The sequence below is a fragment of the Oncorhynchus mykiss genome, chromosome 6 (genome assembly GCF_057628025.1).
Source record: "Oncorhynchus mykiss isolate SJ-2025 chromosome 6, ASM5762802v1, whole genome shotgun sequence".
In the NCBI taxonomy this organism is placed as follows: Eukaryota; Metazoa; Chordata; class Actinopteri; order Salmoniformes; family Salmonidae; genus Oncorhynchus; species Oncorhynchus mykiss.
In genome coordinates, this window is record NC_143027.1 from 71,799,792 (window position 1) to 71,825,968 (window position 26,177).

A 26,177-nucleotide genomic window follows, 5' to 3' on the forward strand; every position below is an offset into this window, starting at 1 on the left:
TATGTTTAGATTAGCTCAATGAATCAAGCACGAGAGGCAGCCCCTAATTTTTTTGGGGGGGGTGGCACACAGGGAGATTGGCGGAGTCAGGCTTCAGAACTGAGCCAACTCCCCATTTTTACCGTGGGGAGCGAGTAACTGCGCACCATGCCTTCAGTGCGCATCCACAGCCCGGTGTGCTCTGTGCAAGCTCCCCGCAGTTGCCGTGCTAGAGTGGGCATTCAGCCAGGACGGATTGTGCCGGCTCAGCGCTCCTCACCTCCGGTGCGTCTCTTTGGCCCAAGATGTCCTTTGTCAATCCAGTGCGGCCTGTGCCAGCTTCCCACACTTGCCGTGCTACAGGGGGGATTCTGCCAGGGCGTGTTGTGCCAGCTCTACGCTCCAGACCTCCAGTGCGCCTCCACGGCCCAGCATATCCTGGGCCGGCTCTATGCACTATGCCTCCAGTGTGCCTTCATAGCCCAGTGCATCCCATGCCAGCTCTCCACACTCACCGAGCTAAAATTGGTATCCAGCCAGGACGTGTTGTGGCAGCTCCCCGCACCAGGCTTCCAGTAAGTCTCCTCAGTCCGGTGAGACCTGTTCCAGCTCCCTGTACGAAGCCTCCAGTGATGATCCATGGCCCGGAGCCTGTAGTGATGATCCATGGCCCGGAGCCTGTAGTGGTAATCCATGGCACGAAGCCTCCAGTGATGATCCATGGCCCGGAGGCTCCAGTGATGATCCATGGCACGAAGTCTCCAGTGATAATCCATGGCCCGGAGCCTGTATTGATGATTCATGGCAAGGAGCCTGCAGCGACTGTCCCCAGTCCGGAGCCTCCAGCGACGGTCCCCAGTCCGGAGCCTCCCGCGACGGTCCACAGTCCGGAGCCTTCAGAGACGATCCCCAGTCCGGAGCCTTCAGAGACGGTCCACAGTCCGGAGCCTTCAGAGACGGTCCACAGTCCGGAGCCTTCAGAGACGGTCCACAGTCCGGAGCCTTCAGAGACGGTCCACAGTCCGGAGCCTTCAGAGACGGTCCACAGTCCGGAGCCTTCAGAGACGGTCCACAGTCCGGAGCCTTCAGAGACGGTCCACAGTCCTGAGCCTTCAGAGACGGTCCACAGTCCGGAGTCTCCAGCCACGGTCCGCAGGCCAGACTCTCCAGCGACGGTCCGCAGTCCAGAGTCTCCAGCGACAGTCTGCAGTCCAGAGTCTCCAGCGACGGTCTGCAGTCCAGACTCTCCAGCGACGGTCCGCAGTCCAGAGCCTCCTGCGACGGTCTGCAGTCCAGAGCCTCCAGCGGCGGTCTGCAGTCCAGAGCCTCCAGCGGCGGTCTGCAGTCCAGAGCCTCCAGCGGCGGTCTGCAGTCCAGAGTCTCCAGCGACGGTCTGCAGTCCAGAGCCTCCTGCGACGGTCTGCAGTCCAGAGCCTCCAGCGGCGGTCTGCAGTCCAGAGTCTCCAGCGACGGTCTGCAGTCCAGAGCCTCCTGCGACGGTCTGCAGTTCAGAGTCTTCAGCGACGAGCTGCAGTCCAGAGCCTCCAGCGGTGGTTCCCAGTTCAGAGCCTCCGGCAATGATCCATGGTCCGGTTCCACAGAAGCGGAGGGATCAGCGTAGGGAGCAGGGGCTACGTCCCGAACTGGAGCCACCACCGAGGGTAGATGTCCACCCGGACCCTCCCCTATAGGTTCAGGTTTGCGGCCGGGAGTCCGCACTTTTGGGGGGGTACTGTCACGCCCTGACCTTAGAGATCCTTTATATTCTCTATTTGGTAGGTCAGGGTGTGACTAGCGTGGGAAATCTATGTTTATATTTCTTTGTTGGCCGAGTAGGGTTCCCAATCAGAGGCAGCTGTCTATCGTTGTCTCTGATTGGGGATCATACTTAGGATTTGTGTGTAGTTGCTTTCTTTGCTGCATAGAGCTTTTTCGTTTTGCATTTTGTTGTTTTTGTTCGGTGTTCATTTAATAAAGGAATATGTACACCTCCACGCTGCACCTTGGTCTCCTTCCAACGACGAGGGTAACACAGACAGAGTTCTCACTCCATTGGAGGCCGTATATAGAGAATGCCAACTTATGTGCCAGAATCACAACATTCTACACGCATTATTCATTTCCCCCTGAGCTGAATCCAAACCATCTTGAGGGCCCATGCTCAGCATGTTCCTGAATGTGTGTATTAATGTGTGATTACATATATTTAAGGAGTTGATTACATAAATATATCCCTTATGGTAACTTTGGAACAATGTTCATGTAATGTAAAGTGTTGCTCTAATGTCTGTCTGTTCAATTACCATTCAGTGACATCATGTACAGTAGATGGATGAGCTGGTCAAACTGTTTTCTGATTGGGTGCTAAATGAGTTTCAGATTGGCTGCTTATTCCATCATTCTGCTTTGCAGCCCAGTGTGAATAATAGGAGAAGCAAGTGAATAGCTGCAGTTCCTGGCGGGAACCTCAATCCTATTGTGCAATGTGTGTTGCTTGGACACTGTTGTCATGGCAACGGGCATTGGCATGGAAAAAAGATTGGGGAGAATTAAATAAATAAGACATTAAGTAAGAGAGAGGATGGTGGGAAGGTGAAAAAAATCTTTGTTTTTACCACCTCCAGATAATGCACATTATGGCAGTGCCTGGTGAAACTCTAACTCTCATTGGTCAAGATCATAGAAGTAATGAGACTTAGGCACATCCTGTATCATATGACTAGGCAAAGTCAGAAAGTCAGGAAGTGTGACCCTTGTTAATGTTTTTCCTCTCTCCTCCAGCAGACAGGTCATTATGTCACCTCTGGATGTTCTCTTTGCAGGGAGTCAGGTCAGATGACAGGCCCTGATGGCTCAGCGTGTAGACGCCATCTGACAGGCTACAAAGTAAAGGTGCAGATAGAGGTCAAGGTAATCTAAATTGGTTTGTTACAAACAAATAACTATCACTGAATAGTATCGTTGGAATCTAATCAGTAGAGAAGTGGGACATCTTGGATCACAACTCTCCAGGGAAAACATTCATTATAAAGTTATAAAGGATTCTATTATAAACAGGAGTACAGCCAGCGATCGAGGGGTGCAGTGTTTTTTTTTTTGTGTGTGTGAGAGTGCTCAGAGGGCTGTTAGTCATAGACGTAGAGTGGAATGATGCCTGGCCGTAACATGTGGCAGTAAATAAGGAGCCATTACAAGATGTACTCATGGCCACTTCAGGCCCTCATGGCAGAGCATAAATATACACTACTCACACTATTCCATAGAAGAGGGAACCCGATGGAATCAGTTGGGCCCTATCCCTATCATGAGTAGGCGATGTACAGTATATCAGCCTGTGAGTAACTGAGAATCCCCCAAGCTGCTCGTGCTCGCTACAACTGGCCTGGTCACCAAGCAGAAAAACATTTAAGAGCAACATAGTCATCATCCATCCAAGGGACCTTCTGCAAATAGATAGGTTCTCTGAGGGAAACACCCACTCTCTGCTGTCTTTGTCCAACTTCCCCTATGAGTTACACAGGTTAGACACACAGGTCTCCAGGAGACCAGGCTGTCTCTTTTATTGCAGTAATTTCTAGAGTGCGATATCACTGGTGCAATGTTAGTTCAACAAGTTAACTGTGAAATAAAAGCATTCGCTGTTAAAAATATATATATCTACACCACTGGTCAAAGGTTTTAGAGCACCTACTCATTCAAGGGTTTTACTTTATTTTTACTATTTTCTACATCGTAGAATAATAGTGAAGACATCGAAACAATGAAACAACATATATGGAATCATGTAGTAACCAGAAAAGTGTTAAACAAATCAATATATATCAATCAATATATTTTATATTTGAGATTCTTTAAATAGCCACACATTGCCTTGATGACAGCTTTGCACACTCTTTACATTCTCTCAACCAGCTTCACCTGGAATGCTTTCAAACAGTCTTGAAGGAGTTCCCAAGTATGCTGAGCACTTGTTGGCTGCTTATCCTTCACTCTGCGGTCCGACACATCCCAAACCATCTCAATTTGATTGAGGTCAGGGGAGTGTGGAGGCCAGGTCATCTGATGCAGCACTCCATCACTCTCCTTCTTGGTAAAATAGCCCTTACAAAGCCTGGAGATGTGTTGGGTCATTGTCCTGTTGAAAAACAAATGATAGTCCCACTAAGCCCAAACCAGATGGGATGGCGTGTCGTTGCAGAATGCTGTGGTAGCCATGCTGGTTAAGTGTGCCTTGAATTCTAAATCAATCACAGACAGTGTAACCAGCAAAGCACCCCCACACCATAACACCTCCTCCTCCATGCTTTACAGTGGGAAATACACGTGCAGAGATCATCCGTTCACCCACACTGCATTTCAAAAAGACACGGAGGTTGGAACCAAAAATATCAAATTTGGACTCCAGACCAAAGGACAAATTTCCACCAGTCTAATGTCCATTGCTTGTGTTTCTTGGCCCAAACAAGTCTCTTCTTCTTATTGGTGTCCTTTAGTAGTGGTTTCATTGCAGCAATTTGACCATGATGGCCTGATTCACACAGTCTCCTCTGAACAGTTGATGTTGAGATGTGTCTATTACTTGAACTCTGTGAAGCATTTCTTTGGGCTGGTAACTCTAATGAACATCCTCTGTAGCAGAGGTAACTCTGGGTCTTCCATTCTGGTGGCGGTCGTCATGAGAGACAGTGTTGAATGTTTTTGCGACTGCACTTGAAGAAACTTCCAAAGTTCTTGAAATGTTCCGTATTGACTGACCTTCATGTCTTAAAATATTGATGAACTGTCGTTTCTCTTTGCTTATTTGAGCTGTTCTTGCCATAATATGGGCGGTCTTTTACCAAATAGCGCTATCTTCTGTATACCACCCTACCTTGTCACAACACAACTGATAGGCTTCAATGCATTAAGAAGGAAAGACATTCCACAAATGAACTTTTAAGAAGGCACACCTGTTAATTGAAATGCATTCCAGGTGACTACCTCATGAAGCTGGTTGAGAGAATGCCAAGCGCGTGCAAAGCTGTCATCAAGGCAAAGGGTGGCTATTTGAAGAATCTCAAATATAAAATACATTTTGATTTGTTTAAACTTTTTTGGTTACTAAAGGATTCCATATGTGTTATTTAATAGAAAAGATAAAGACAAACACTTTAATAAGTAGGTGTGCTAAAGATTATGACTGGTAGTGAATATATACAGTTGAAGTCAGAAGTTTACATACACTTAAGTTGTAGTCATTAAAACTCGTTTTTCAACCTCTCCACAATTTCCTTGTTAACAAACTATAGTTTTGGCAAGTTGTTTAGGACATCTACTTTGTGCATGATAAGTAATTTTTCCAACAATTGTTTACAGACAGATTATTTCACTCATAATTCACTGTATTACAATTCCAGTGGGTCAGAAGTTTACATACACTAAGTTGACTGTACCTTTAAACAGCATGGAAAATTCCAGAAAATGATGTCATGGCTTTAGAAGCTTCTGATAGGCTAATTTACATAATTTGAGTCAATTGGAGGTGTACCTGTGGATGTATTTCAAGGCCTACCTTCAAACTCAGTGCCTATTTGCTTGACATCATGGGAAAATAAAAAAAAATCAGCCAAGACCTCAGAAAAAAATTATAGACCTCCACAAGTCTGGTTCATCCTTGGGAGCAATTTCCAAATGCATGAAGGTACCATGTTCATCTGTACAAACAATAGTACGCAGTCATACCGCTCAGGAAGGAGATGCATTCTGTGTCCTAGAGACGAACATACTTTGGTGCGAAAAGTGCAAATCAATCCCAGAACAACAGCAAAGGACCTTGTGAAGATGCTGGAGGAAACAGGTACAAAAGTATCTATATCCAGAGAGTCCTATATTGATATGACCTGAAAGGCCACTCAGCAAAGAAGAAGCCACTGCTCCAAAACCGCCATAAAAAAGCCAGACTACGGTTTGCAACTGCACATGGGGACAAAGATCATACTTTTTGGAGAAATGTCCTCTGTTCTGATAAAACAAAAATAGAACTGTTTGTCCATAATGACCATCATTATGTTCAGAGGAAAAAGGGGGAGGCTTGCAAGCCGAAGAACACCATCCCAACCCTGAAGCACGGGGGTGGTAGCAACATGTTGTGGGGGTGCTTTGCTGCAGGAGGGACTGGTGCACTTCACAAACTAGATGGTATCATGAGAGAAGAAAATTATGTGGATATATTGAAGCAACATCTCAAGACATCAGTCAGGAAGTTAAAGTTTGGTCGCAAATGTGGTCTTCCAATTGGACAATGACCCCAAGCATATTTCCAAAGTTGTGGCAAAATGGCTTAAGGACAACAAAGTCAAGATTTTGCAGTGGCCATCACAAAGCTCTGACCTCAATCCTATTGAACATTTGTGGACAGAACTGAACAAGCGTGTGTGAGCAAGGAGTCATACAAACCTGACTCAGTTACACCAGCTCTGTCAGGAGGAATAGGCCAAAATTCACCCAACTTATTATGGGAAGCTTGTGGAAGGCTACCCGTAAAGTTTGACCCAAGTTACTCAATTTAAAGGCAATTCTACCAAATACTAATTGAGTGTATGTAAACTTCTGACCCACTGGGAATATGATGAAAGAAGCTGAAATAAATCATTCTCTCTACTAATTTCATGACATTTCACATTCTTAAAATAAAGTGGTGATCCTAACTGACCTAAAACGGAATTTTTACTTGGATGAAATGTCAGGAATTGTGAAAAACTGAGTTTAAATGTATTTGGCTAAGGTGTATGTAATCTTCCGACTTCAACTGTGTATACAGTGGGGAGAACAAGTATTTGATACATTGCCGATTTTGCAGGTTTTCCTACTTACAAAGCATGTAGGGGTCTGTAATTTTTATCATAGGTACACTTCAACTTTGAGAGACGGAATCTAAAACAACAATCCAGAAAATCACATTGTATCATTTTGAAGTAATTACTTTGCATTTTATTGCATGACATAAGTATTTGATACATCAGAAAAGCAAAACTTAATATGTGGTACAGAAACCTTTGTTTGCAATTACAGAGATCATACGTTTCCTGTAGTTCTTGACCAGGTTTGCACACACTGCAGCAGGGATTTTGGCCTACTCCTCCATACAGACCTTCCCCAGATCCTTCAGGTTTCGGGGCTGTTGCTGGGCAATACGGACTTTCAGCTCCCTCCAAAGATTTTCTATTGGGTTCAGGTCTGGAGACTGGCTAAGCCACTCCAGGACCTTGAGATGCTTCTTATGGAGCCACTCCTTAGTTGCCCTGGCTGTGTGTTTCGGGTCGTTGTCATGCTGGAAGACCCAGCCACGGCCCATCTTCAATGCTCTTACTGAGGGAAGGAGGTTGTTGGCCAAGATCTCACGATACATGGCCCCATCCATCCTTCCATCAATACGGTGCAGTCGTCCTGTTCCCTTTGCAGAAAAGCATCCCCAACGAATTATGTTTCCACCTCCATGCTTCACGGTTGGGATGGTGTTCTTGGGGTTGTACTCATCCTTCTTCTTCCTCCACACGGCGAGTGGAGTTTAGACCAAAAAGCTCTATTTTTGTCTCATCAGACCACATGACCTTCTCCCATTCCTCCTCTGGATCATCCAGATAGTCATTGGCAAACTTCAGACGGGCCTGGACATGCGCTGGCTTGAGCAGGGGGACCTTGCGTGTGCTGCAGGATTTTAATCCATGACGGCATAGTGTGTTACTAATGGTTTTCTTTGAGACTGTGGTCCCAGCTCTCTTCAGGTCATTGACCAGGTCCTGCCGTGTAGTTCTGGGCTGATCCCTCACCTTCCTCATGATCATTGATGCCCCACAAGGTCAGATCTTGATTGGAGCCCCAGACCAAGGGTGATTGACCGTCATCTTGAACTTCTTCCATTTTCTAATAATTGCGCTAACAGTTGTTGCCTTCTCACCAAGCTGCTTGCCTGTTGTCCTGTAGCACATCCCAGCCTTGTGCATGTCTACAATTTTATCTCTGATGTCCTCACACAGCTCTCTGGTCTTGGCCATTGTGGAGAGGTTGGAGTCTGTTTGATTGAGTGTGTGGACAGGTGTCTTTTATACAGGTAACGAGTTCAAACAGGTGCAGTTAATACAGGTAATGAGTGTAGAACAGGAGATCTTCTTAAAGAAAATTGAACAGGTCTGTGAGAGCCGGAATTCTTACTGGTTGGTAGGTTATCAAATACTTATGTCATGCAATAAAATGCAAATGAATTACTTGAAAATCATACAATGTGATTTTCTGTATTTTTGTTTTAGAGTCCGTCTCTCACAGTTGAAGTGTACCTATGATAAAAAAATTACAGACCTCTACATGCTTTGTAAGTAGGAAAACCTGCAAAATCGGCAGTGTATCAAATACTTGCTCTCCCCACTGTATATATATATATATATATATATATATATATATATATATATATATATATATATATATATATATATATATATATATATATATATGTTTCTGAAAAGCTTCCTATTCTGCTACCTGGCCTATGCATCATACAAATACATTTGGCAATCAGCCAGATGAACAATATGTCTGCAGGCTTTAAACTTGTTTCACAGCACTGCAGTATTTTTCCTGAGACAGCACACAAGCAGATAAGTTAACTAGGAAATATCATAAATGCATGGGTGTGAAAGTCTTATGTGTGATTCATAAATTGTGATGTATTTTCCATCTGAGTGGAGGAAATAGGCTATTTAACATCTGTGGTCGGGATGGCTGGCTACTGTATGTGCCACTGTGTTACCTTTAGTGTTTTTATCACTGCATTAAACTGGTCAGGGTAGAGATGAAAAGGTAGTTGAGGGGGAGATTGGTCTGGTGTGGTATGAGGTTTGGTTTGGTGTGGTATGAGGTTTGGTCTGGTGTGGTATGAGGTTTGGTCTGATCTGGCATGATGTTTGGTCTGGTGTGGTATGAGGTTTGGTCTAGTGTGGTATGAGTTGATAATGTCTGGCGAGTGGGCAGTGGAGTTGATAACGTATTTGTATGTGTGGAGTGGTCACTGGTCAACATACTGCCATGTAGGGGCTCTCCACATTCAATGGCTCCTGGTGTGGAGAATGGCTGTTTTTCTGACTGGTGAGTTAGCAGGAGGAGGAGGAGGAGGAGGTGGAGAGAGGAGGAGGAGGTGGAGAGAGGAGGAGGAGGAGAGAGGAGGAGGAGGTGGAGAGAGGAGGAGGAGGAGAAAGGAGGAGGAGGTAGAGAGGAGGAGGAGGTGGAGAGAGGAGGATGAGTAGGGGAAGGAGGAGGTGGTGGAGAGAGGAGGATGAGTAGGAGAAGGAGGAGGTGGAGAGAGGAGGATGAGTAGGAGAAGGAGGAGGTGGAGAGAGGAGGATGAGTAGGAGAAGGAGGAGGTGGAGGTGGAGAGAGGAGGATGAGTAGGAGAAGGAGGAGGTGGAGAGAGGAGGATGTGTTGGAGAAGGAGGAGGAGGTGGAGAGAGGAGGATGAGTAGGAGAAGGAGGAGGAGGTGTGAAGGCAGGGGAGTTCAGTCAGTTCTTTGAGCATTTCTTTTTTGTTTTCATTGAGATTCAGATGGACATTCGGCAGAAAGTTTTCCTACCTGCTCTGTTTATTTCTAAGATCTCTTCTGGTGGTTCTTGTGGGGCCAGGGGCCATGTGTCGTCCTGCGTGCTGTGGTGAGGTGAGGTTACCTCCGACTTACAGTAATTGGGGGAGCCCAGAAGTGGGGCGCGGGGGATATGCTTGTTCTTTTTCTTTGGTAACTTCTGCTTGGCCATCGCCAGGGAGTAATACATCCCAAAGTTATTGACAATAACAGGCACTGGCATGGCGATAGTCAGCACACCAGCCAGAGCACACAGCGCTCCCACCAGCATGCCAGACCATGTCTGAGGGTACATGTCTCCATAGCCCAGGGTTGTCATTGTCACCACCGCCCACCAGAATCCAATAGGAATGTTCTTGAAGTGCGTGTGCTCGCTGGCTCGGGGGTCATTGGGCTTGGCACCAATCCTTTCAGCATAGTAGATCATAGTGGCGAAGATGAGCACACCCAGGGCAAGGAAGATGATGAGGAGCAGGAACTCATTAGTGCTGGCTCGGAGTGTATGACCCAGGACACGCAGTCCCACAAAGTGCCTAGTCAGCTTAAAGATCCGGAGGATCCGGACAAAGCGTACCACGCGTAGGAAACCCAGTACATCCTTAGCCGCCTTGGAAGAGAGCCCACTCAGCCCCACCTCCAGGTAGAAGGGCATGATGGCAATAAAGTCGATGATGTTGAGGGTGTTACGGAAAAACTCCAGCTTGCTCGGACAGAAAGTCACTCGCATTATAAACTCAAATGTAAACCACAGCACACAGACCCCCTCAATATAGGTGAGGAAGACCACGGTCTCAGTCTCTTGGTAGACCCGCGTGCTGTTGTCCAGCGGGTCAATTTCTGTCCGGTTGATGATGGGGTTGAAGGCCTCGTGTGTCTCCAGGCAGAAGGTGGTGATGGAAACCAGGATGAAGAACAGGGAGGCGAAGGCTATCCACTGCAGGGGAGAGATGAGCGGGAGGGAGAGAAGGAGGGAGAGGGAAAGAGAGAGGGAGAGATTATAAGCGAGGGAGCTTAGAATACAAACGTGAAGGAACAGAGCACTAGAACACCCCCACAGCTCTCTTCAGTTCTACAACACACATCTAGGTCAGTACTCTTAACTGAGTGTCACATGAAAGGGCGTGCACCTAAACTGTGGTGCTCCACCGGGAAGGGAGTTGCTAGTATTGGCGGGGCCTGCAGGGAGGAGGGGAGGGACGGAGGGGGATGTTATGTACTGTACAGGGGAAAGCTTGTTTCTGGGTCAGCTTTTGCGCCAGCACTTAAGGTATTATTTCCTGGAGGGCACTGTCTTCACCATGGCATCTGGCCCAAACGATAATATGTGACAATGCCACCTCATACATTTTGAATAGTGTTTTAATGCATAGTCCTTAATGTATAGGCTGCTATACACTGGTGCCCATAGATTAGGGCTGACAGTAGTGCTGCTGCTGCCAGAAGAGACTGATTGGATTGCATAACTCCACTTAACACCACTGGACTATTAAAGTGATGCTCCATCATCCAATTCGTGTGCTATGTTACAAATCCAATTCGTGTGCTATGTTACAAATCCAATTAGTGTGCTATGTTACAAATCCAATTCATGTGCTATGTTACAAATCCAATTTGTTCACTATGTTAAGATTTTGTTTTGCTTAAGATCCCGGACTGTATCTTTAAACAGGTCCAGGTCTGAGAGGAGGCAGGCGCTGCCAGGCACATACACAACAGCCACAGTACGTACAGTAGTGATAGAGCCAGGGTCCTACCTGGACATGAAGGGCTTAGTGATTCCATTAAAGAAGAACAAATGACAATTAGGTTATTTTTCCAAGACAGTTATTTTTGTGCATGGTACACAACTTCCAACATCCTTGACTTTTAACAAACTGAGCCAAAGCAATGTCAATATAAAGGGTAAATCAAATTGATATTTTCAACTCCAAACAGTATAAGACAGACACACCTTACAACCCTGATACTCACAATAACAACAACAACCTCTCGGGAGAAAGGATTCATTGACAAAAGAAGCACACCGGGGTGTTGAGAAATGAAGTGGTCTAGTTAACCTCCAGTGACCGTTGAGAGGCTTGTATAATGGAAAAAGGCACAAAAACATATTCTAGTTAACCCTTTACACTTAAACCTATGCAGTGCCCTTTTCCAGTAGTTTTCATTCACTGTAGTAAATGTACATTGTGTTCCACTGATACAATCAGATACAGAATCAGAGACATAAAAGACAATACAGACAGTCTGACTGGCTCATTAAATTGAGAGAACGTCATTACTTTTAAAGACACTGTGCTAGAGCGAATCACTCTGATCAGGCCTATTGTTGTTGAAGGCTTTGCAAGCTGCAGGCCCTTCTGCAATGTGTGCTAATGAAATTGATAAAAGGGTACATTAGATATGCCTCCTCCACCTGCCTGATGCAGCAGAGGCCTGGAGATGACGGCACACATTCGTCTGAGAGACGAAAAGCCCACTGCGATTTCTTTCTTAGAAACACACACATTCATTCACACTCTCACTCTCATTCTGACACACATGCAACACACACTAGACATTGACAACAACAACAACCACAGCAGCAACAACAATAACAACAACCACGAAAACCACTGCAGCAACAACAACCACAATAACACTTCAAACCACAAGTGTAAATGAAATTCAATGACTTTGTTTCCACACTCTGACTGTTTCCATCTGTCCTGTCCTCCACATAAAAATAACCTTCTGGTTGGGTTTCTGAAATGAAGACAGGTTGTGGTAAGGCCAGAAGGAAGAGAAGAGAGTGTTACTGTCCTTGTCACCACAACATTTTCTCTCACAAGCCCAGCAAAGGTGACAGACTTGCTTCCATTATTTCATTGGTGTGAAAATAGATCAGCAGCATCCCTGGATGGATTTAATTACTGAGGCCTGTCATTGGACTGAGAATGAATACTAACTGCTGTCAACGTCCTGTGCAGAATATCCAATATCTAAGTCCATGTGACATTGTTCTCAGAACATCCAACATTTTCTCCAACATGATCAACTATCCGTATCAATACAGCAACATCGTTATTAATAAAGTATGATATGCAGCTGTAAGAGTAAAACCTGGAACATTGGAAAAGTATCATATTGTTCACTAATGAAGGAACTTGAGCCGTTAATAAAGTATGTTATGCAGCTGTTAGAGTAAAACATGGAACATTGGAAAAGTATCATATTGTTCACTAATGAAGGAACTTGAGCCGTTAATAAAGTATGATATGCAGCTGTTAGAGTAAAACATGGAACATTGGAAAAGTATCATATTGTTCACTAATGAAGGAACTTGAGCCGTTAATAAAGTATGATATGCAGCTGTTAGAGTAAAACATGGAACATTGGAAAAGTATCATATTGTTCACTAATGAAGGAACTTGAGCCGTTAATAAAGTATGATATGCAGCTGTAAGAGGAAAACCTGGAACATTGGAAAAGTATCATATTGTTCACTAATGAAGGAACTTGAGCCGTTAATAAAGTATGATATGCAGCTGTTAGAGTAAAACCTGGAACATTGGAAAAGTATCATATTGTTCACTAATGAAGGAACTTGAGCCGTTAATAAAGTATGATATGCAGCTGTTAGAGTAAAACATGGAACATTGGAAAAGTATCATATTGTTCACTAATGAAGGAACTTGAGCCGTTAATAAAGTATGATATGCAGCTGTTAGAGGAAAACATGGAACATTGGAAAAGTATCATATTGTTCACTAATGAAGGAACTTGAGCCGTTAATAAAGTATGATATGCAGCTGTTAGAGTAAAACATGGAACATTGGAAAAGTATCATATTGTTCACTAATGAAGGAACTTGAGCCGTTAATAAAGTATGATATGCAGCTGTTAGAGTAAAACATGGAACATTGGAAAAGTATCATATTGTTCACTAATGAAGGAACTTGAGCCGTTAATAAAGTATGATATGCAGCTGTTAGAGTAAAACATGGAACATTGGAAAAGTATCATATTGTTCACTAATGATGGAACTTGAGCCGTTAATAAAGTATGATATGCAGCTGTTAGAGTAAAACATGGAACATTGGAAAAGTATCATATTGTTCACTAATGAAGGAACTTGAGCCGTTAATAAAGTATGATATGCAGCTGTAAGAGGAAAACCTGGAACATTGGAAAAGTATCATATTGTTCACTAATGAAGGAACTTAAGCCGTTAACACAAATTCCATGAGTCAAATTGAACTCTCCAGAGAAAGGAAATGAAACAGCTATCTTTGAAAAACGTTGACTAACCTTTCCTTTATGTTTATTCCATGACTGGCTACAGACTGCTGGCACTGAACATAGAAACAGCAGTGTAATATAGATAGAGGAAAGGATCAACACATCATTGAGGAACTTCTAGACAGAGTGGTATCATGGCATGTGCGCAATTTGTATCCTAAATGCATTCTCTGAAAGCTTTATCTTGAGACAAACTTCTAATCTCATATTACAATACATTAAGCCAACATGAGAGCCACCCTTCCTCGTTCTTACCTCTGACCTGCAGCACAAACAATGTGTGTGCATGCATGAATGTATCTGAGCGTGTGTGTGAGAGCATGTGCTTGTTAGCATGCATGGCTGAGTGTGTAAACATCATCCAAGGCAGATTGTGATGTATTTGGTGGAAAATGCTAGCATAATTATATTTTCCCTGGTGTTCTCAACAGAACATGTATCAGCAACATTTACAGAAAACTAATGAGCGAGTGTCTTACTATAAATGAGAGGCAAAGTGCAATATAACACACTCATGTGAATTACTGTATGTTGTCATGGTTTGGATGTGGGGGTGTTTCCGTAATAGATGTGTGATTAGCTTGTTGAGTTGTGATAAATCAGTGTTACAGAAAGCCAGGAAGTCATTTGAATGAACCATTAGGGAGTCAAATTTCCACCACTGTAATAGGCAAGTAAAAATAACTAAAAATACATGACAAGATCTTAATTTGAGCTAATTTGCTACAGCAGGAAGATAATCCTTCAGAAACAGGAAATTATAATTATTATGTGGATTATAATTAATGTACATTTTTGTAAGGATTGATACATTTTTCAGTAGGGAAAATCAAGTCTGAAATTTCAAAGTGGAAATGACAACCTTCAGAAACCTTCTTTAAACCTCAATTACACTACACATTTTGAATGTCCTGCATTGAGGGAAAGCTCTCGTGCAACAGGGGGATCAAATTAAGATCCTTTATCTGTATCATTCCGGTTTGAAGCAAATAAGTATTAGAAGTGCTGAACATGAGCCATTGTCCTGTTTGCATTACAGGTGAAGGAACCGCCTTCACACAGGACTACCTACCTACAATCCCACTCATACAGTGCAATCCCATGCACAGAACTGACGCCGACCCAAACATAATGTCTACACTGCAGAGTGACCAGAGCAAGCAAGCATTTGCACTGCACCTCTCAGCTTTGAGAGGGTGGTTCTTTTCCCTTTGTGTCTAGGCTGGCATGGCCTCATCCTTCAGTGGGAGGGAGTCAAAGACAATGCTGAGTTTATAACTGAGAATATAACCTTCCTCCAAGGAAACCAATCAGCAGGCCTTTCTGTCAGAAACACATCACACTCTCATCAGAGATGGTTATAGGAGCCATACCGCTGGGAAATAAACACCCAGCAGCTTCACTACCAAGACTCTGCTACATGGAACTGAATTAACAACAACACCACTAAATAAGAAGCTTAATGGACAGAGATTAATAAAGATAGAAATGTGACCATAATAAATACTGTATGTAAGTCTGAGTGTGACACTTGGCAGTGTGCTGTACCTGCTAGTTTAAGGACACAACCACTAAGCAGAATACTGCATGGATATTAACATTCAATATGGAATTAAATCAATGGTATTGTGCACAAAATATATTTAGATTTGCTGTGGGTTCTACTCTGCAAATTGTATTGGTCTCATACACATATTTATCAGATGTTCTTCCGGATGGAGCAGAATGCTTGTGTTCCTAGTTCCAGCAGTGTAGTAATATCTCAAATACACAACATCGCAAGCATGTCGTTTGTTTGAGAGGATGCATTGAGATAGTAAATACACAATGTAATTAAGTTAAAAGGCTGCAACGTAGACTGTGCCACAGAAAGCATGTACATGTCAAGTATATCAAATGCTTAATCAGGAAATGTTGGAAGTAAGTTACAGATGTAGGATCTTAATTTGATCACTCTTTCATTGCTGAAATGCAAACTTGTAGTGTTTTTTAGTATTAAAAAGGCTTCTAAAGTTTGGCATTTCAGACATGATTTGCCCTCACAAGAAATGCATCAACCCCTGCAAAAAATGTCCATTAGTTATAATACACATAATAACTCAAATTTCCTGTTGCTGCAAGATTATTTTCCTGCTGTAGAAAACTGGCTCAAATTAAGATCCTGTATCTGTAGATGTTTCAGTCACAGTGCCATTGTAAGTGTAGGAGACAGCATTAAGTCAATGCTAAACAAAATAAAACTGCAACCAGACCCTTCTCTCTTACAACCCCTCCCACACTCTCCCTTTTAGACTCATGCCTTCTAGAGATGAAAGCATGTCACGTTCTCTTATGTAACGACCTTTCCCTCCATCCATCTGCCTTTCTCTGGGCTTACTGTATGCGTTTGTGACAATGTATTTGCATTGCCTGTTTATGAGTGTGCATGACATGCAGTATGTGTAATTTTAGATAAATACTTATGTTTTTTTGTATATATATATAGTGTTTTTTTTATGTAATGTGTGTTTGTTTGAGTTTGTTTTCCTAAATGTTATTAGGCATGAATCTTTTCACATGCTGATGATGAGGGTGGACAAGGTTGTTTTATGTGAATCAAGGACTGTCTCTGTGGGGTTTTTAAAAATCCTGTTATATTTACGGTAACATACTGTTCCTGTTTTCTTTAGTAACTTACAGGTAACTGGCTGCCAGTAAATTACCATGTAGGGATCAAGTTGCCTAATAATTGTCCATCTAAGTTTTAGTACATGAGATGCTTAGCCTTTGTGTGAGTGCCCTTGCAGATCTAGAAGGGCCTTGACTGACAGTTTAAAAGCAGTGTCAATAACTAGACACATCCCAATGTAACTACCGACAACATAAACAGCTAAGGCCTCATTCACAGTTGGCTCAGCCCCTCCTGTATCATCATCCTGTATGTGTTTTGCTTTTGCTATATTGATGTGAATATTGATCTGTATACAGGACTCATCTGTGAAAGAGACTTTGGTCTTAGCATGACTCCCTGTTAACTACAATAAAGGTTAAAAAATATATATAAATTAATCAAGGAAACATTGTTTTTGTTTTTTTAAATGTTTTTTTTATTAAAAAAAAAAAACGTTACCCCCTTTTTCTCCCCAATTTCGTGGTATCCAATTGTTAGTAGTTACTGTCTTGTCTCATCGCTACAACTCCTGTACGGGCTCGAGAGAGATGAATGTCGAGAGCCATGCGTCCTCCGAAACACAACCCAACCAAGCCGCACTGCTTCTTAACACAGCGCACATCCAACCCGGAAGCCAGCCGCACCAAGGTGTCGGAGGAAACACTGTACACCTAGCAACCTGGTCAGCGTGCACTGTGCCCGGCCTGGCCACAGGAGTCGCTAGTGCACGATGAGACAAGGATATCCCCACCGGCTAAACCCTCCCTAACCCGGAAAACGCTAGGCCAATTGTGCTTCGCCCCATGGACCTCCCGGTCGCGGCCGGCTGTGACAGAGCCTGGGCTCAAACCCAGAGTCTCTGGTGGCACAGCTAGCACTGTGATGCAGTGCCTTGGACCACTGCGCCACCCAGGAGGCCCATAAAGGAAACATTTTAATCAGCGGCTGATATCATAAGTGGCTTTCATTCATTAAAAAGTATATTATATCGCCAATGAACAAAACTAATGCTATACAGACAGTCAAGTCCAGAAACAAAATTCGTATAACATACACATTTAGTGACAAGGTCATGCAAATGTGAAAATGACTACATTGGTTTTCTCTCCAACAAATCAACAAACAGCCTACACCAGATCCTTTATACTGTAAAAAGGAATTCATGTTGAACTGATTGATTGAACATTTGTTTGGAAGACGTTTGTTAGCCCAGTAACAGCCATTGGTAACCATGGTATGCATCCAAGGTTGAAATGCTTGCTGGATGTTTTTAGTTTTAGGTTGTAATTAGATTACCCTGTCAGAGTATGATCTGAGAGTGCCAGTAGAGACAGTAGAGACAATCGAGATTGAACATGTGCTGCTGAAGCTGTATGATGCCTCAGAATGCTGAGTTAGCTCAGAGCTCCCCCACCACCTCCCTCCCTGTTCCACTCACCTGCTGCAGTCTCTGATGGGAGATAAAACATGAAAAGGTTATTGCTATGAAACAGGCAATCCCACTTAACTGATTTTCTGTATTACCGTGCACATCGGAAAGAGAGAATGTATATATGTAGCATTTACAGCACTATAATGAACTATACAAATCCATTCATACACAAACCACAACAGATTGAGTCATCTGAAACTAGAGGAAGAAGAATAAGGAGAACTTGCACATCTTGACTATATATTCTTCAAGCCAGCCATGTATAAACACCAAAGGCAAAGCCTTTACTAAAACCGTCTATCAATTAGTTTGGCTTGATAGTGCCAACACATGTGGCTCTGTTCTAACTGTTCTAATGCCTTGCCTTGGGTAAATTACTCACATCGACTATGAAAGCCTCTATTTTGACGAGAGGACAGAAATGATAGAGAATGATTCTTGAATTATGTATACTAACTTAGCTCAATAGCCCTTATGATTACTGAGACTCAAGCACAGAGGCATAACATACTGTAACATGAATGACAGTATATGTAGGCAGACTAAACACCATAGTAAATGATGAGATACAGAAGGGATAGCAATAAGTGAGCATTATAAGGAAGCCGTGGTCAGTGCTTCATCATGCTATTCAATGGCCTGGGTTTAACGTCATCTCTCTCTGCTTATGGACTCCCCCGGCAACAGATACGACAAACATTTGCCTAGGCCATGTGTGTCAGTGATCCCCGTGCTTAGTGCCAGTGTGCCATTCCTCATCATCACTGCTGCCCACACCACTCACACAAAACATTTACATTTTAGTCATTTCGCAGAAGCTCTTATCCAGAGCGACTTACAGTTAGTGTATTCATCTTAAGATAGTCATAGTAAGAACATTTTACCTCAATAAAGTAGCTAACAGCAAAGTCAGAGCTAGTAAGAGGGGAAAATCAAGTGCAAGAGTTAGATCACAAAATGCTTTTTAATTTTTTTAAATGGGTCGAGGTGAGGAGGGGGTGCAAGCGGGGGGGGTGCTGTGGGATTATTTAAGATACTCTTTGAAGAGTTAGGGTTTTAGATGTTTTTGGAAGATGGGCAGGGACTCTGCTGTCCTAGCTTCAGGGGAAAGCTGGTTCCACCATTGGGGTGCCAGGACAGAGAAAAGTTTGGACTGGGCTGAGCGGGAGCTGCCCTCCCGTAGGGGTAGGAGGGCCAAGAGACCTGATGTGGCAGAACAAAGTGCTCGGGTTGTGGTGTAGGGTTTCAACATAGCCTGAAGGTAGGGAAGGGCAGTTCCTATTGCTGCTCTGTAGGCAAGTACCATGATCTTCTAGTGTATACAAGCATTGACTTGAAGCCAGTGGAGTGTGCGGCGGAGCGGGGTGACATGGGATAACTTGGAAAGGTTGAACACCAGGCGGGCTGCAGTGTTCTGGTTACATTGCAGGGGTTTGATGGCACATTGGGGAGCCCAGCCAACATTGAGTTGCAGTAGTCCAGACGGGAGATGTCAAGTGCCTGGATTAGGACCTGTGCTGTAAAGCATGAACCTGCAGAAGCGAGTCACTGCTTTGATGTTTGCAAAGAACGACAGAGTGTTGTCCAGGGTCACATCAAGGTTATTTGCACTCTGGGAGGGGGACACCATGGAGTTATAAACCATGTTGGAGAGGTCTTGGAGCAGACAGGCCTATATCCATCAGTATTCATCGTGGCCACACATACCAATAGAAAGTGACTACATACAGTAGGGGTGTGTTATTGTCCACAAACATGCCCTGTGATGTTGTTGTGGGAGTTGCATCCTGCTGTACAGTATACTGTGTGGCTATCTTGGTTAAATCATATTTGTCATACTAAATCAGATTTTTTAAGTCACACACACACTTAATATAAATACTCTCATGAGCATGAACAGGGGAATAAACATCAGACAAATCTGAGGGAATTCTGACATAATAAGCCTATGTCAGATAAAAACATGGCGATCCGTTGAAAAGCCTCTAGTCACATTGTTGACAGAGTTCTGAGGATATCCCTGCTTCCCTCAGTGAAGCCACATTTCCCTTGTCCATAATCATGCTCTTCTACAGGCTGTCACCCTGCCTGCTGTCCCTAATGTCTCTGTCCATTTCTGGTCCACCAATTAGCACGGAGCAAGAAACACATTCAGTTTGACTTAACATTCAAATGCAAAACAATCTCAATCAAACCTTAGCTAAATCACTGTAGTTTTAATCTATTTTATTTTCAATGAGACTAAGCTATTGGAAGACATGTACAGGTATGTTCATTCAATAATCATAGTGCTATGTGAGAGCCACACATTAGTGTTTTCTGTGAAAACTGGGTTGCCCTTAAGTAGGGCAAGTGTGTCAACAGGGGGGAGCTCAACATTACAGAACAGTCTTATATGGGTTATATCTTCAGTGGGATAAATCTGAGTGACACCCCCATGTCAGATGGTATGGTCTGGCTGAGGTAATGGCTATGCCAGCATGTATAGCTAATGTACAAAGGTGATGAATAAACTGAATAAACACTCCCTCACCACACCTGACCATTCAGGATGAAACTGGAAAGACATAAAATCTTGTATTTTAAATTTCACCTTTATTTAACCAGGTAGGCCAGTTAAGAACAAGTTCTCATTTACAACTGCGACCTGGTTTTGAAGGTCATGAAGATCAAATAGTTTTGGTGTTTAGGATTTGTCAGATGACTGTTGGGTGTATGTTCAGAGGAAAGGTTGTTGGAGCCAGTGTTATCTTGTAGATGAAGGCAGAACAAGTGAGTGTAACTTTCCTCTCTGTTTGGCAGTGTAATGGTGGCGTGAGAGGCCTGTAATTCTGCCTCGATATTTGCCCCAGTTTGAGTGCTTTTAGCTGGGTGCCTCATTCCTCTCTGCCTGGGAAATCAATTATACAGGAGCGCAGGGACAAACCCCAGTGCTTTTTAAGGGGTGTCCTGCTCCACTTCTTTTGGGAGAAAGAGCTGTGTTAGATATCCCAGTGACCAGCTTTTGATTGGTTTGTGCATTTCCCTACTGGAGTTGGACTGTGTCGATGTGTATCATGCACATGCTCACCTACATGTGCATAATGTGTTCATACAGTTACACATATGAACCTCAATGTACTACAGCACGCCACATGGTAGACTAAAAGCAGGTGTTGTTTGATAAAGCAATATGTCCATCTATCTCGCCCACAGCCCTCCAGACGAGTCGGTCTCCGTGTGGATCTCCTTAAAACCTAGATGACTTCCTGTTAAAGTGTTGCAAGGTTAGCCATGCAGCATGTCTTTTGTGTAATAGGATGCCTCCATCTCTCTCTCCATTAATTACCAGGGTCTGTGCCCAACTAATTCATGTTAATCGCTCCAGCCATCTAAGGAGCAACCAGCCTTGCTCTTTTCTGTTCAGCCTGGATCTGTTACTCACTCTGTGGTGGTTAGAAGCTGCCGTCCCAGCCGCACTGTCTCTCTAAGGTGATTACGTAGACGTATAGCTACTTTCCATGTAGGTGCACTTTTAAGTAGAATGGATCTCCTTCTAAACTCAAGAGCAGTTTCATCCCAGATAGCTGAAGGTCGTGGTAGCTGGCTGGGTGTCTGTATGGTCAGTAGGCTCCTCAAGTTAAAGCTGGCACGTCCACTTTAAAAGCCTAGCATGATATTGATTTCAAAGCTCTCCCTCCACATAAACTCACTGCTGTGTTTCTTATGTGACGTGGAGTGATACATTACAGCCCACAGCCATGGCTGAGTGAAAAGAAACCTCCTACCCATTCCCATCCAGCAGCTCCCACTTCCACTTCTAACCTGAACAAACCCACATCTACCCTACCTGTTCCAAAACCCCACCAAACTGCATTCAGTCATGCACTTCCTTCTCTCCCAGCTGCACAAAGTTATTTCTCATCATCTTTACCACTTAAACACATGTTTTACTTAAGTATTTATTTACATCCTTACATGAGCAGCAATTTGATCGATCAATAATAAACTAATCTAAATGATTTGCCCTCTCGCAAATCCAGGCAGTAAGGGCCAAGTCATCAAAAGTCCAAGGGCACAGGATGCCTCAATGTCCCCTTTCATAAGTAGGAAGACTAGTAGTTGTAGCCACATGTCTGAATTATGGTCAGTCTAAGTTCCCTCAGATTGCCTTCCAAACTTAAGACAGGTTAATTTAATATAGTGCTCACTGGAAGTATGTGAGAGTATGTGAGCCATGTCTGAAAGCAACATGAGTACCACTGCACTAATATCTGTCCACAAGAACGATTGGTAGTGGTACAGACATCTAGTTATACAAACTACATCTGCTTCACATACAAAGGTACTGTATGTAACTGCATTTACTTACATCGCCGCTACACTGGCACTGCATTAATCACCATGTACAGTGGGGCAAAAAAGTATTTAGTCAGCCACCAATTGTGCAAGTTCTTTTCATCATAGGTACACTTCAACTATGACAGACAAAATGAGGGAAAACAATCCAGAAAATCACATAGCAGGATTTTTAATGAATTTATTTGCAAATTATGGTGGAAAATAAGTATTTGGTCACCTACAAACAAGCAAGATTTCTGGCTCTCACAGACCTGTAAATTCTTCTTTAAGAGGCTCCTCTGTCCTCCACTCGTTACCTGTATTAATGGCACCCGTTTGAACTTGTTATCAGTATAAAAGACACCTGTCCACAACCTCAAACAGTCACACTCCAAACTCCATCATGGCCAAGACCAAAGAGCTGTCAAAGGACACCAGAAACAAAATTGTAGACCTATTGTAGACCTGCACCAGGCTGGGAAGACTGAATCTGCAATAGGTAAGCAGCTTGGTTTGAAGAAATCAACTGTGGGAGCAATTATTAGAAATGGAAGACATACAAGACCACTGATAATCTACCTCGATCTGGGGCAAGATCTCACCCTGTGGGGTCAAAATGATCACAAGAACGGTGAGCAAAAATCCCAGAACCACACGGGGGGACCTAGTGAATGACCTGCAGAGAGCTGGGACCAAAGTAACAAAGCCTACCATCAGTAACACACTACGCTGCCAGGGACTCAAATCCTGCAGTGCCAGACGTGTCCCCCTGCTTAAGCCAGTACATGTCCAGGCCCGTCTGAAGTTTGCATGAGAGCATTTGGATGATCCAGAAGAAGATTGGGAGAATGTCTTATGGTCAGATGAAACCAAAATATAACTTTTTGGTAAAAACTCAACTCGTCGTGTTTGGAGGACAAATAATGCTGAGTTGCATCCAAAGAACACCATACCTACTGTAAAGCATGGGGGTGGAAACATCATGCTTTGGGGCTGTTTTTCTGCAAAGGGACCAGGACGACTGATCCGTGTAAAGGAAAGAATGACTGGGGCCATGTATCGTGAGATTTTGAGTGAAAACCTCCTTCCATCAGCAAGGGCATTGAAGATGAAACGTGGCTGGGTCTTTCAGCATGACAATGATCCCAAACACACCGCCCGGGCAATGAAGGAGTGGCTTCGTAAGAAGCATTTCAAGGTCCTGGAGTGGCCTAGCCAGTCTCCAGATCTCAACCCCATAGAAAATCTTTGGAGGGAGTTGAAAGTCTGTGTTGCCCAGCAACAGCCCTAGAGGAGATCTGCATGGAGGAATGGGCCAAAATACCAGCAACAGTGTGTGAAAACCTTGTGAAGACTTACAGAAAACGTTTGACCTCTGTCATTGCCAACAAAGGGTATATAACAAAGTATTGAGATAAACTTTTGTTGTTGACCAAATACTTATTTTCCACCATCATTTGCAAATAAATTCATAAAAAATCCTACAATGTGATTTTCTGGATTTTTTTTCTAATTTTGTCTGTCATAGTTGAAGTGTACCTATGATGAAAATTACAGGCCTCTCTCATCTTTTTAAGTGGGAGAACTTGCACAATTGGTGGCTGACTAAATACTTTTTTGCCCCACTGTAATACCTAGGTAATAATTCTGCTTGTCCAGTGGGATATAGAGTGGAAGCGTTGCATGTCCGCCAGCAGGGCAGGAGGGTGTATGAGGTGGCAGAGGTGAGGTTGGGTGTTTATTAAGAAAGGTGATAATGAGGTCCTTCTTGCCACCTCTTCTGTCACTCAGCACCAACAAAAGAGACTCCAAAGCGGATATACAAATCTGATTCTCTCTCTTTCCTTTCTTCCTTCTATATATATTATTTACATAGGAGGAAACCAAAGTTACTGGAGCAAAAGATAAGGACAGACGGTCAACATCTTTTTCCTCTGAGATCAGTGTTACGTTTGCCCCTGCTGACCAAAACTGGGCCTAATGAGGATTAAATAACAACTAATCGACTCCCTGGCTAGCTCATCTCACATAATTGTTCAGTACAGCAGGATTGTCTCAACAAAACAATCTTGCTGCAACAGGATTTAAACGTTTACTCCATAATGTTGCTTGATTGGCTGTTAGGCTATTAGATGACCAAATTTTGGCTACATGAAAAGTGGAATACTGTTAATACAACCATGTGTTAGTGTGGGTTTTCAGTGAATTTATGTAAATCACAAAGCTCAACTGCATTTCCTGTGGTGCAGGAAAATTCACAGCAACATAAGCGATCAAATTAAGATCCTACACCTGTAGCTTCATGTTTTGCACTCACAATGCTCTGTGAAGGCCCTATGGTGTGTCTGTGTACACTGCATGGTCTCTATGGTCCATTTGATCTCCAGTTGCTAAGGCACCGGGACATGGTCATTCATAGTAACTCAACGATTTACTGTCACAATGAGAGACTGAGAATGAGAAACAGGTAAAGAGAGTGAGAAAATGGGAAGGAGGCTACATGAGAGAACCAGAGTGTAGACAATACACACTTGACTAGTGGAAGAGAGAGGGTAGACTATACTGTCACTCAACCCTGCACTATTGTAATCACTGCCCCTCAGGAGAATTGAGAGGTGCAAAAGCTGGAGTCAAGCCAGTATGCTCCAGTGTAAACGAGTAAGCAGATGCACTTATATACATTGATCTAAGCATTTATGGAACTTGACAGAGCCAAAGCAGAGGCTATTGCTTGCACTTGCGTAATTTGCAAACTGCTCAGTCTCTGAGGAAAAGCAAGGGGACCAATAACTAACCAAAACATAACACATGTGCTGCATAATGCATATTGATTGATTGACCAGTTGATTGATTATAGATACATTCTGAAGATGATATACTCTAACATGTTGTATCCTGTGCTGAGCTAGGGGAGGATGGATTTCTGATCCCTGCATCTCCTCACAGCTGTCTCAGGTCAGTGAGTCAGGATCCTATTGGGTCAGTAAGAGACTACTTTTTAATTGTTTTCAAGTGAAGCTAAAAGGCATTGGGAATTGGAATACCAGGTGTGATAGGTGTTGTTGTTCAAAGCTAAGTCGAATTGCAAGGAGAAGAGACCGAAAGGTTAGACAAAGCTAATAATTAGGTTATAAATGCAGCTTAAAGCCTACAGAACCATGGAGAACTCCAACAAGGCAATGTAATGAATAAGCTAAATTTAGTGGAAAGACAAATATATGTAGGACTGTTGACGTCACAAATATTCCTCTCATTGATCACCATTCTGTTCCAGCTTAGGAAAGAGACAAGTGCATGTCTTATTAACTCCCCCAGTGTACACCTAACCTGGTTCTCATTAAAAACGGTGAGGGGCATTTAAACAATTAAACTCTCATTATAAGTTCTCTTTCATCTAGTCCTCATGAGGTAATTCATAAGACCTCACATGGTCTGCATGTTGCATAGGCAATGCGACAAGACGCCCAGAATGCACATGTCGAGAGTGAGCGTAGTGCATCATCACTTAGCGATAGTTTGTGTGCTGGTGATGGACACATAAAAAATGGAAATCTGTAGTTCAAACAATAACAAAGCCGCCACCCCATCACTGTTCTGGTAAACAGCTGAGAGATGTGGCTGGAGTAATGTAACCCCTTTCAAATTCATAGACAGGGCTATGGATGCAAGGTCTGACCATTCATGATATCAACATTATAGAGGCAATACAGTGTTTGTTTACAATTGATCTGTTTAACAATGAAGTAAAACTAGCTTATATTTTGGGTTATGATGGGCTACGAAGGTTGAACTAAGCTAATCAGGTAAGTTATATTATTCAATAATCAACGGGAATGTGTCATTCATTTAAAAGTCAAAAAATGTATGTGCCAACTTCAGACTTCAACTTCAAGCTTCAAATCCAATTAATATT

The 26,177-nt window shown here is 43.3% G+C and overlaps 1 protein-coding gene across 1 annotated transcript in view; it reads right to left on the reverse strand.

The window, feature by feature from the left end:
• The window catches only part of LOC110526508 (voltage-gated potassium channel KCNC1), a 30,799-nt gene that overhangs the window by 3,329 nt on the left and 1,293 nt on the right, over positions 1-26,177 (reverse strand). The window contains exon 2 of the mRNA XM_090239354.1: positions 9,579-10,518. Coding sequence (XP_090095480.1) covers positions 9,579-10,518 — 940 coding nt within the window. The remainder of the gene's footprint in view (positions 1-9,578; positions 10,519-26,177) is intronic.